Genomic DNA, 12,921 nt, shown 5'->3' with positions numbered 1-12,921 from the left:
TACAAATTATAAGATTTTCAAGGACAGGGGCTATGTTTTATTCTTCCTCAGAGCCTAGAATGTTGCCCAGCAAATAGCACACATATCTTGATCAATGAATGAATGCCATATTTTCAAGGTGCAGTCCAGAACTCTGTCAAAAAAATACCAACTCATTTGCTTGTCCAACATTTCTAACCTTCCTTACTATTATTGTGCACATCAGAACCACTTGGGGAACTGTGGGAGTGGGAACCATCATGCTCCAGGCACACAGCATAGTCTCCCCTTCTTGCACTGTTAGCACATTATTCAGGAAAAAAAGGTTCATTCATCCACTCAATCTGAGCACCAAAGAATGAATTAGTATAAGAATACTCCCTGGACCTCTCCATATACACATAGGACTCCCTCTAATGATCTGTTTCAGAGAAAATCCTTTCTCTCCGCTTCTTAGTGAACTCTGAAGAATTTTAATACATTTTCAAGGAATATTAGTAACAATAGCGAACATTTATTGAATGCCCACAGTGTGTTAAGATTCTTCTAAGAACTTCACCTGTTTGAGCAAATGTAATTCTCCTATTTCATAGAGTTTTTAGAAGAATTGAAATAAAACCAGTTAATTCAGACCCTGTAATATAGTAACTCTTCAATAAATGCCATTATATATATTTTTTAAGTTAGTAAGTAGACACCATGTAAATTTTAGTTCATTTGTCTCACTGTTATACAATGAAAGATCAGCAAACCAGGAGTCAGGAGCCCTGGGCTCTCATCCCCCCTCAGGTATGTACCTAGAGGAAGCCATTTAACCTCTCTGGAACATAGACTTATGTCATCAACTGTATTACAGAGTTGGACAGTGTGATTTTCAGGGATACTATTAAGGATAAGATACTATTACTCTTATCTGTTATTTGAACTGAATGGTATTCTGTGATCTTAAAAAAAAAATGAGGCAACTTTGGACCATTAACTTATTGCTAAAATGTAATTAATCTCCTAGAGAATTTAATTTACCATCAGTTTATTGCACTCATCAATATGAGTTTATAAAGTACCTGAGAGGCAATTTCAAAATCACAAACTGTAAGGTCTCAGGTAAGTGAGATTCTTTTATCTGCCCATTGAAATATCAGAGTTTGGCTTGCTTTTATTTTGGTTTTCCATTCCCTTGAATGAGCTCAAAACTGACTCTATATTAAGTGAACTATTATATAAAGAATCCAGGGCATTTCATTGTTTAAAATATCATTTAAAATAGCAAATATCTAGAAAAAATATTTGTTTGAACAATGAGCTCTGAAATTATTGTTACTCACAAAATCTCTAATTATATTGATAAATTATGGTTGGTAATTTCTATTCTTTGTATATGTAAATATAGAATACAAAAGAGAACATGAGTTCTGAAGCTGAGACAGCCTGGGTTTGAACCTGGCTCTACCACGTACAAGCTGTATAAATCTTGAGCAAATGACTTTGAACTCTCTGCACCTCAGTGTACTTGGCTGTAAAATGGGAATAGTTGTTCCATCATACAGTTGTGCAAAGATTAACTGAGTTAACATATGAAAGAACTTGGAAAAGTATCGGTTATAGAAAGGACTACATAAAAGTTGGCTGTTGTCGTTATTTTTGTCTTTGTTGTTACCCCTTTTATTCATATATAGTGAGATTAAAATGCTCATATATACACAAAGGAATCCACAAGTTAGTATCGGGCTGGCCAAAAAGTTCGTTCAGGTTTTTCATGTTACAGTACAAACTTTTTGGCCAGCCCAATAAAACAGGCACTCCCTTTGTTGAGGCTTCCCTTTTCTTCTTCATCTTTCCTCTCTTTATATTCTCCATCTATATTCACGTTAGATGTGCTCACTCAGACCAGTGGCTCCAAACGCCATCTCTGAGATGACAAATCCCCAGCTTCCACTATTCTCTGAAATCCAAATATGCGTGTGCCGCTGCCTACTGGACACGCCCCCTTGTGGGTCTACATCGACATCTCGGACTAACCACATCAAAGATTATACTCTTGGTCCTCACCACTCGCTTCCTCCACAGCAAAGTGCTCCTTCCCCAGTCTTGTCCATCCCAGGATATGGTGCAACCATCTATGCAGTTTCTCTGGCTTAAACTTGGATTCATCTTTCCCTCCCACACATCCAGTGCAGAGGCGAACCACATTAGCACAGTCTCCAAAATCCATCCTGAATCTGACCAGATCTCCTTACTCCTCCACTCCCACCTTAGACCAAGCCCCCGTCAAGCTGAGCACCAGCCCTGGCCGTAGTCCCCGGACCCATCTCCTTGCTTCTACTCTTGCCCGTTAACAATTTATTCTTCAAACTGCAGGTAGAATGATCTTTTACAAATCCAAATAAAATCACATCACTCCCCTGTTTAGGACCCTACAGTGTCTTCATACCACATTCAGAATAAAATTCGATCCGTTTACCACACCGTACAAGCCCTCCCTTTCTGGCCCCTGGCTACCATCTCCTACTCTGCTTCCCGCTCACTGTGCTCCAGACACACACGCTTTCTCGCTGTCCCTTACACATGTCAAGCTCATCCCCAAGCTTATGCTGCTGTTCCCTGGACCAAGAATGCTGTCCCCCAGAGAAGATCTAGCCATGGCCCTCTCCCTCTCCTCAGTCAGGACTCTGTTCAAATGTAATCTCATCAGAGAGGCCTCCCTTGACCCATCTAAAATCACACTCACCCACCATCTCCTATCCTTTACCTACTTTATTTTCTTCATAGCATTTATCACTCTGAAATTATATAATTTATTTGCTTGTTTGTATAGATGTTTCCTATTTCTTTTCTTCGCTACATTGTAAGCCCTAAGAGGGCAGGGAATTTTTCTTCTTGTTCACTACTGAATGCTTAATACACAGAAAATAAAGGAACCAAAAAAATGAGAATTAAAATACTCATGTGGGGCAGGTAACAATTTGGGAATACCAAGAAATTGCCCCTCAGCAACTGATCTATCTCATTGGTGAAAGAACTCTTCTACCTGTTTAATTAAGTATGTGGGCTATACAGTAAGAATACACTTACTTTCTTATATTTAAAATTTTCTTTACAATACCTATGGCAACACCACTATAGGCACTTAAAAGAGTCACTGGCATTTCTTTTAGTTATGAAAATTAAAGCAGTAATAACTCAGTACCTTAAGATTTAATCTAGAACCACACTAGTTTCCTTATCTCTTTACTGACAATGACAGATAAATTGACAGGTTTTAAAATAATATAAGTACAACATAATGGAAATTGATCAATTATGACCCAAATAGTGAATGTGCCATCCCATATACACAACATAAAACATGTATTGCTTAAAATCAAGGACTGAATTGTATAAAATTTTCCATTGGTACCAAGTAAAATTTTGACTCCATAAATAAAAGAGCATAACTTCTGAAGCTTAAATGAGTTCTAATTATACTTATTCTAAAGACTTCCAGAATATAAGTATTTTTTTACCAAGGGATTCTATGTAGATTAATTAAGAGCAATAAAGCAGAAAAAGAAGCATCTTAATTTCATTTTAGACTAGCTCACAGAGTTTTCAAACAAATGGGAGAAAAAGCTTGCAACATACCCTCTGAAAGACTTGGTTTTGTTTTGTGTTTGGGCCGATCATCACAAGGGTGAAAGTTCAATTGCTGTAAGACTGCTGGACAGATGACAGAGAAGTCTGAGCTGGTGATCTGTGTAGCATTTGAAAATCCATGAAGGGAAAAGATCTCTTCCGCCGATAAACACTGAAATAGAAGAAACAAAGTAACCATATATGTGTCAACAGAGTAAAAGGCTGCAAGCAAAGATACTGTAAAGAGGCATGGACTACTTCCTCTAGACACACAACACTACCTCTTTTTTTTTTTTAATTTATTTATTTTTGGCTGCGTTGGGTCTTTGTTGCTGCGCATGGGCTTTCTCTAGTTGCGGCGAGTGGGGGCTACTCTTTGTTGCGGTGTGCAGGCTTCTCATTGCAGTGGCTTCTCCTGTTGTGGAGCACGGCCTCTAGGCGTGTGGGCTCAGTAGTTGTGGCATGAGGGCTTCAGTAGTTGTGGCTCACAGGCTCTAGAGCACAGGCTCAATAGTTGTGGCGCACAGGCTTAGTTGCTCCGCAGCATGTGGGATCTTCCCAGACCAGGTCTGGAACCCATGTCCCCTGCCTTGGCAGGCGGATTCTTAACCACTGCGCCAACAGGGAAGCCCAACACTACCTCTTCTACAAAAAGTCACTATAAAAATGTATCAACAGATGAATGGATAAAGAAGATGTGGTACATATATACAATGGAATATTACTCAGCCATAAAAAGAAACGAAATTGAGTTATTTGTAGTGAGGTGGATGGACCTAGAGTCTGTCATACAGAGTGAAGTAAGTCAGGAAGAGAAAAATAAATACAGTATGCTAACTCATATATATGGAATCTTAAAAAAAAATGGTTCTGAAGAACCTAGCGGCAGGACAGGAATAAAGATGCAGATGTAGAGAATGGCCTTGAGGACACGGGGTGGGGGGAAGGGTAAGCTGGGACGAAGTGAGAGAGTGGCATGGACATATATACATTACCAAATGTAAAATAGTTAGTGGGAAGCAGCTGCATAGCACAGGGAGACCAGCTGCATGCTCTGTGACCACCTAGAAGGGTGGGATAGGGAGGGTCAGAGGGAGATGCAAGAGGGAGGAGATATGAGGATGCATGTATATGTATAGCTGATTCACTTTGCTATAAAGCAGAAACTAACACACCATTGTAAAGCAATTATACTCCAATAAAAATGTTAAAAAATATATATTATCAGTGGACCAACACCAATTCACACAAAGAGCTTTAAAACAATTCTATGTCCTCAATCTCCCATCTCTGTTTTTCCTCAGTTTGAATAGGTATTTTGTGGAGGCTATTGGAATACCTCTGTATACCGTTTCTTGTAGACAAACACATCTGGTTCCCTTACAACTTCATGGTTAAGAAGTTCATCCATCCTGGACTGCAATAATAATCTCAATACATAAAAGTTGTTTTAAAATATAGAAGTGAGAGAGAGACAATTTGTCTTTAGAACAAATTGTTGCTTGCTAAAATATCTATTATTCTCAATGATGGCGGGTAGCTTTTCTATATTACAATATTTCTATATTATAATGGTGCTAGGCTGTTTAGAAGTTCATTTAACTGTTAATAAGGAATAGACTCTGCATTAGAAAAAAGTTCTCTGCAGAAATAACATTTTAAAAGTACCGTTTTACTCTTGGGCATATTTTAACTGTAAACTTTCTTCTATATACTTGCATTATTAAGAAGACTATAAAAGAAATTAAATGTGCTACTACTGCTAATAAATATTATAAGAATTATAGAGTATGAAAAATACCCATTCACTCAAAGAAAAACGTCTATCTTTAATAACTGCAAAGAACGTTTCTTTGCATACTTCAGCCAATATTTAAACCCCACTAAGACCTTAGCTTTGTACTCTAGACTGGATTGTGTCCTCCGCAAACGTATATATTGAAGCTCTAACCCCCAATGTGATGATATTTGGTTATGGGGCCTTTGGAAAGTAATTAGGGTCAGATAAAGTCATGAGGGGGAGGCCCTGCTCCAACTGGATTAGTGGCTTCATAAGAAGAGACACCTTGTCTTAAGCAGCCATCTGCAATCCAAGGAGAGAGCTCTTACCGGACACCAACCCTTCTGGCACCTTGATCTTGGACTTGCAGTCTCCAGTCTGTGAGAAAATAAATTTCTCTTGTTTGAGCCACCCAGGCTACAGTATTTTGTTATGGCAGCCCAAAGTCACTGACACACTATGAACCGTACCAAGAACTCAAAAGTTGTTGTTAACTGTTTCATCATAAAGTGCTGTAATTCCCCTCACAACAGAAACAATCAAATGAAAAATGTAAGATTTGGTAAAAGATCACTACTGATTATGAAGGAAAGATGAAAAACATCAAATACATCAAATTGTATGGAGTTGTCAAAAGGTAAGACTTCAATTGCCTTAAAGAAAATGCACATGTACACACCATTTTTGTAACATCTAAGAATGTGCCTAAAACTGTTCTTTACTGAACCTAAACTCTCCTTTGGGTTCGTGACAATGATAGCTGTGTGCCATCCCTAGAATAGGAGACAACACTCAATGCTCTGTTAACAGTCTTCCCTAAGACCAAGAATAAGGGATAATGAACCAATGGAGGGAGAAAATAGCTTGATAGCCAATGGAGGGAGAGAAAGTGGGTATAGTTTATTCATTACTGTGAAGACACCCAGAAGCATAAATGCTAGGCTCAAAAATTACAGAGTCCAGGGAATTCCCTGGTGGTCCAGTGGTTAGGACTCCGTGCTTTCACTGCTGAGGGCCCAGGTTCAATCTCTGGTTGGGGAACTAAGATTCCCGCAAGCTGTGCAGCGCTGCCAAAAAAAATAAAATAAAATTACAGAGTCCATGTGGCTCGACTGCCCCACTGCATGATTCCAGGAATAAATAGGTGTAGAAGTGAAAATACAAAGCAGCACTGTTTCCCTGCAAGGAAGTTCCTCCAACTCCAAAATAGGAGGAAAACGGATGCTGCCCATAGATAATTTGCAAAAGTCTTCTCAGAATGAACAATCTAAGACTTCGTAAAACTTGATGACTGTTAAGCAGTTCCTTTTAGACTCTAATTGTGACCCATTAGTGGATCAGAAAATCCACTTACAACATCACAGAGAGCATTTTATCAGTAAGTAAAAAACAATGTAATAGCAACTACAGAGTGTATCACACATAACAGAAGTATTGCTTAGTCAAACTTTTGCTTCAGTTACACTTTATACATACCATGCACATGTATACTGGACCACAATATAAAGTTCATTTTTTACTATAAGTGGCAGTCAAGAGTTTTCAAGTCACTATCCTTAAGGATACCCAGACTGCCCATTGTACATCATTAAAGACACTGTCCTACATACAGTTAGGGGAAAAAAAAAAAAAACCAATGCAATCAAGGAACACATACTCAATATTGAAAGATAGCTGAGAGTCTTGATGATCTGTTCAGAAAGAACAAAAAGGTACAGAGATGACAAAACTCTAGGCCTTGCTTTATGATTTTAGAATGAGGATGGACTACTAACAGTGTGACAAAACTGAATTAACGACAGGCCTGCCTTATTTAAATTAGCGATCTACCTTCAGAAAACAAACAGAGGTTGCCAGAAAGGGGGCTGGGGGGGCGTGAATTAGATGTAGGGGATTAAGAGGTACAAACTTCCAGTTATGAAATAAATTAGCCATGGGGTTGTAATATACAACATAAGGAACATGGTCAATAATATTGTAATAACTTTGTGTGGGGACAGATAGTTACTACTTATCAAGGTGATCATTTTATAATGTCTACAAATGTCAAATCACTACATAGGACACCTAAAACTAACATAATATTGTACGTCAACTATATTTTAATTTAAAAAATAAATAAAAATAAAGGAGTGAAGTTATGAGTGAAAATTAATTAATTAGTTTCATTAAATAGCTATCTACCAGCAAGTGGAACGCAAATAGTTTTATACTGCACCCTATTTGGCTTTAAACAATACTGATTTTTATTGTGCTTTGATTTAACAGAGTTGAACCTGACACAAAGAAAGCAGTTGTCTAAGAAAGGGCAGTGCTTCCCAGAGCAGAGACAAACAGGATGAGCGCCCAGGGCCTGAACAGTGAGGACGGGGGAAGGTTGAATGATTAGGGCAAATTCCTCCCTCAACATTTTATACAGTGGAAATCTGCTTATAATAAATGCCAAGGAGCTAGGCAAGATTTGAGATTACACAGTGTAGATAATTACACAGGCTCTCTACTTGACTAAACTTTAGTCAGGTTCTTCTAAGTCCTCTAGGCTTCGGCCTTGCATCCATCCTTGTAGGGCTGGCACTGCCCAGTTTTAGCAAGAATCCTGCCAAGTCTGTTTAGAGAGAACCCCCTAGCCTTAATACTTGATATTATCTTAATATCCTCAATGTCTGGTCAAGTTCTTCATTCCTCACCCTGATATCTGATTACCCTGGCTTCAGCAGGAATCCTGTTAGGTCTATTTAACCAAACTCCCTCCCTACCCCTGATGTTTCCTCTTAGTAACTTCCCATCCACTGACCCCCACTCTGTTCCTTGGCTATACATCCCCACTTGTCCATGATGTATTCAGAACTGAGCCCAGTTCTATACTGAGGTCCCTTTTCCCCTACTGCAATAGTTCTTGAATAAAATCTGTTTTTATTACCTTACTGTCAGACTCTGGTTTTCTTTAACAATACCAAGTATAATAACCATGTAATTATACTACACATCACATAAATTCTTTCCTTCATTCAACAAGTATTTACTGCATCATAAAATTCTGTGTATGACATTGATGGAAGGAGTGGAAGGTGGAGGGTGACAACAGAGAAAGAAATAGTACAGAGAAAAATAAGTCGTCATACCTTCCATCAAGAAACCAAAATAATTTCAGCAGAAGAAATCAGATACACCAGTATCTATAAAACCAGAGAGAAGGTGATAAAGTAATTATAAAGAACTATGAGAGTTCATATGAAGCAGAAATAATATGCAGAGGAAACAGTCATAAACGACTTTGAGGTTAGAATTCCGGGAAAGTAGAAAGAGGATATTGCTACTGGTGTGATTAGAGAACCTAGGAAAAGAAAGGCATTTCGGAGGATGGTGGCAAGTTTCATTTTAGACATTTAAAGTTGCAGTGGTGCCTGTGGGACACCGGATGGAAATGATGAGTGAGCTTTCTCTGAGACAGCTAGAGGCCGGAGAGAAGGATGTGGCTGTCTTCTGTAAGGAGATAGCAGTTAAGTGGGAGTGGAGGAGATCATCAGGAGAGAGAGTACAGAAAGAGGAAAGAAACTTTGGGAATACACATATAATTTGTGCAAAAGCAGGAAAGGGAGCCAGAAAATAAGACAGAGCGAGAAAAGCCCAAAACATAAGAAATAATTAAGGCCAGTGAATGCTTATCATTTTTGCCTGCCTGAGACTCCTTCCCCATCATCCAGTAACAGACCACCTGCCTGCGATGGGAGCCTCCCTCTATGTGATTTAGTCAGGGCTGACCAGGGAACATAGGACCCACACTTGTCCACTCTCTGGTAGAGCTATTTGAAGAAATCTTCCACTAGGATTGCTACAAGTCTGTGGGCTCCTTAGGCCACTTTTCCACTATGTGAAAGAAGGTGAACTAATAAGCAGAGAAAGGCAGGTACCCAATACCATCACTAATCCCCTGGATACATCTGTGCCTAAAGCTGCTTCTGCCCTTGAATCTTCAGTTACCTGAGTCAATGAATTTCCTTTTTGACTTAAGCTAATTTCACGTAAGCTTCTTTTACTGACAAATGAAAGAGTCCTAACCGATATATAAAGTAATTATTTAAAAGACTTTTTTTTTTTTTTTTTTTTGCGGTACATGGGCCTCTTACTGTTGGGCCCTCTCCCGTTGCGGAGCACAGGCTCCGGACGCGCAGGCTCAGCGGCCATGGCTCACGGGCCCAGCCGCTCCGCGGCATGTGGGATCTTCCCGGACCGGGGCACGAACCCGTGTCCCCTGCATCGGCAGGTGGACTCTCAACCACTGCGCCACCAGGGAAGCCCTAAAAGACATTTTTAAAGCTAGCAAAGGAATGTTACGTCCAGAACCTGTGTGAAAACAAAAAGATAAGCTTCTCTACCCTTCTTTTCCCAACACATGGGCTGTCTTCTCTACTTGGCTGTCTAGTCAAATGGCATCCACTAAATAATACAAAGCAATAAGACCATATGATCCCGTACCCATTAAGCCTAGGCCTTCACACTATGCCACAAATGAAATATCATCCCACTCAAAGGTCACCCCAGAGGTGGTTTCAGATTCTGTTTTGCACGGCCTGTGATTCTGTGGAAGCTGAGCAGCTCACCTTCCTAATAAGGCCACGGCTACAGGTATGGCTGAGCTCTCAAGGCAGGGAGAGAGAGCTCTCCTGATGCATTTAGACTCAGTGACGATCAAAATTAGAATGAAATATCAAGTCCTGTCAGTTTTTCTGGGTTGTCAAGTAATTGAGTCACACAAACTTTTTTAAACCCAGTATTCCTGCATTTCAAGCAGAGAAGCCAATATGTTGCTTCATCCTTCTAAGCTACCATCATATAACCATACAACTACGAGGCCAGGAACTGGTCTCAGATTGTTAAGAGTGTATTAGGAAGAGGAAAAGATGAAGATCCAAAATCATTATGTGATGGGAAAGAAACTTCTGGAATCCTTGAGCTCATATCCACCTTAGTATTTACTAATGCTAATACTAACAATATAATACTGTATGCCTGGCACACAGCAGGGCTTAGTAAATACTTGTTGAATGAACAAACTAGTACATGAATGAATGAACCCCTCACTTGTCTTCACAGTAATTTTTAAAACCAATTGCAAAACCTGTTCATAGTAGTAACCTAAACAAAATGATATAAAAGCAAAACAAGTATAAAAGCAAAAGAAGATGAAGTATATACAAGAATGTTTCAAATATGGCAACTGGACAAATATCCCAAGAGAAGAATGTAAATATTTAAAGCTTAAAAGGGTGGTTTGAGTTTAACAATTGGGAGGCCATTTCTGACCCTGAAACCAGTGAACAGTCCCATTAACTTTCCCCTTCAGGGGCGACCGCACAACGTCAAGGAACTGGTGATTTAAATGCTCCACTCTGGCAGCAGAAGCGGCAAAGTGGGAGTGACCATGGGCATCGCTTCCAGGTTTGTTCCTGACGCAAGAATGGAACTACCCAACCGCAGTTACAAGGAACTTGCATACCACTTCCAAACCGCCTGGCTCTTGCACAACATATATATGTGCTCAATCACCCCCTACCAACTTTCTTTTGAACTTTTTCCCAATTAATTTCCTCTTTAAAGTTTACTCATGATTATTTCACCATGATAAAAGAGTTTTCTAAGGTTTGAGCAAAGAACATTCTAGAAAGATGATCTTCTAAGGTGTAAAAGGTGGCTAATCAAGTGATCCCAGCTCTGTTTCCCCAAGATTTGGTCTTCCATTTTTCCTGCAGATTTCCTTACAGTTCTTACTGAAGCCACTATGGTGCTGATGCAGTCCCTCCCACAATGTACACAGGCGTGCACACACACACGTGCTTATACACATTCTCAAAGCTCTTCCTCAAAGCTCTTCCAAAGTTTATACACATTCTCAAAGCTCTTCCAAAAAAAGAGCCTTTCCTGGATATATTATTTAAAGGAGAAAGATGCTTTATTTTATGATACATTGATAAGGGAAAAAACAGATTATTACAAAGCAATATGTATAGAATGATACCACTGCTCTAAATAAGGTTAAATAAAATCTGGAGATATGGTGCAAGAGGGTTCCCTTTTCTCCACACTCTCTCCAGCATTTACTGTTTGTAGATTTTTTGATGATGGCCATTCTGACCAGTGTGAGGTGATACCTCATTGTAGTTTTGATTTGCATCACATTAGCGATGTTGAGCATCCTTTCATGTGTTTGTTGGCAGTCTGTATATCTTCTTTGGAGAAATGTCTATTTACGTCTTCTGCCCATTTTTGGATTGGGTTGTTTGTTTTTTTCATATTGAGCTGCATGAGTTTCTTGTAAATTTTAAAGACTAATCTTTTGTCAGTTGCTTCATTTGCAAATATTTTCTTCATTGCAGCTCTATTTACAATAGCCAGGACATGGAAGCAACCTAAGTGTCCATCGACAGATGAATGGATAAAGAAGATGTGGCACATATACACAATGGAATACTACTCAGCCATAAAAAGAAACGAAAGTGAGTTATTTGTAGTGAGGTGGGTGGACCTAGAGTCTGTCATACAGAGTGAAGTAAGTCAGAAAGAGAAAAACAAATACAGTATGCTAACACATATATATGGAATCTTAAAAAAAAATGGTTCTGAAGAACTTAGGGGCAGAACAGGAATAAAGAGGCACACGTAGAGAATGGGCTTAAGGACACAGGGAGGGGGAAGGGTAAGCTGGGACGAAGTGAGAGAGTGGCATGGACATATATACACTACCAAATGTAAAATAGATAGCTAGTGGGAAGCAGCCACATAGCACAGGGAGAGCAGCTCGGTGCTTTGTGTCCACCTAGAGGGGTGGGATAGGGAGGGTGGAACGGAGATGCAAGAGGGAGGAGATATGGGGTATATGTATATGTATAACTGATTCACTTTGTTATACAGCAGAAACTAACACACCATTGTAAAGCAATTATACTCCAATAAAGATGTTAAAAAAAAAATCTGGAGATAACATGCTTCAAAATGTTAACAGTGTTTACCTCTGATGGTGAAATTATGAAAGATTTTTTTGTTTTTTCCTTTCTGCTTCTCTGTATTTGCCAAAGTTTTAGGCAATATGCATGTATTCCTATTTTAATTAAGAAAATAAAGTTAAATCACGAGGGTTTTCCAATCTTTGTACAGGTTCCTCCAAACACAATTAAGACAGGCTGGAATTTTTTTTTAATTTTTACTAAAGAAAAAGAAATTTTAAAAGCTGTGATACACTCTTTAAAAGAGGTTTACAACATCTTCTGATGACCACAGCTACTGACAAGGTTCTCAGCCCTGCCCCCCCTCTACGTGCAGTTTCCAAGGCTCTCTCACCCCCAGAAGCCTGGTGTGGTGTCAGAGCACAAGTAATCTGGATTTTTGACTTCATGATCCTGACCTGGCTCCAGGGGCTGGGGCCACTCTGCTTTCCATCACCAGCAAGATAGTCCCCTAGGCCTCCTCCCTTTTGCTGCCAAGACTAAAAGGTCTTTTGGCCTTGCTTCTCGCCAAGGGCTCCCCACTAAGTCCCCTGGGAGATAAAGTGTGGA

General features: G+C 39.5%; 1 protein-coding gene across 3 annotated transcripts in view; it reads right to left on the bottom strand.

Annotated features, from left to right (window-relative positions):
• Positions 1-12,921, bottom strand: part of SLC39A8 (solute carrier family 39 member 8) — a 72,595-nt gene that overhangs the window by 43,244 nt on the left and 16,430 nt on the right. For all 3 annotated transcript variants that reach the window (XM_079919682.1, XM_079919684.1, XM_079919683.1), the window contains one exon: positions 3,601-3,763. In XM_079919682.1, the coding sequence (XP_079775808.1) occupies positions 3,601-3,763 (163 nt within the window). The remainder of the gene's footprint in view (positions 1-3,600; positions 3,764-12,921) is intronic.

This window comes from Stenella coeruleoalba (assembly GCF_951394435.1).
Source record: "Stenella coeruleoalba genome assembly, chromosome: 4".
NCBI lineage: Eukaryota > Metazoa > Chordata > Mammalia > Artiodactyla > Delphinidae > Stenella > Stenella coeruleoalba.
This window is presented reverse-complemented; position numbering and strand designations above follow the sequence as displayed.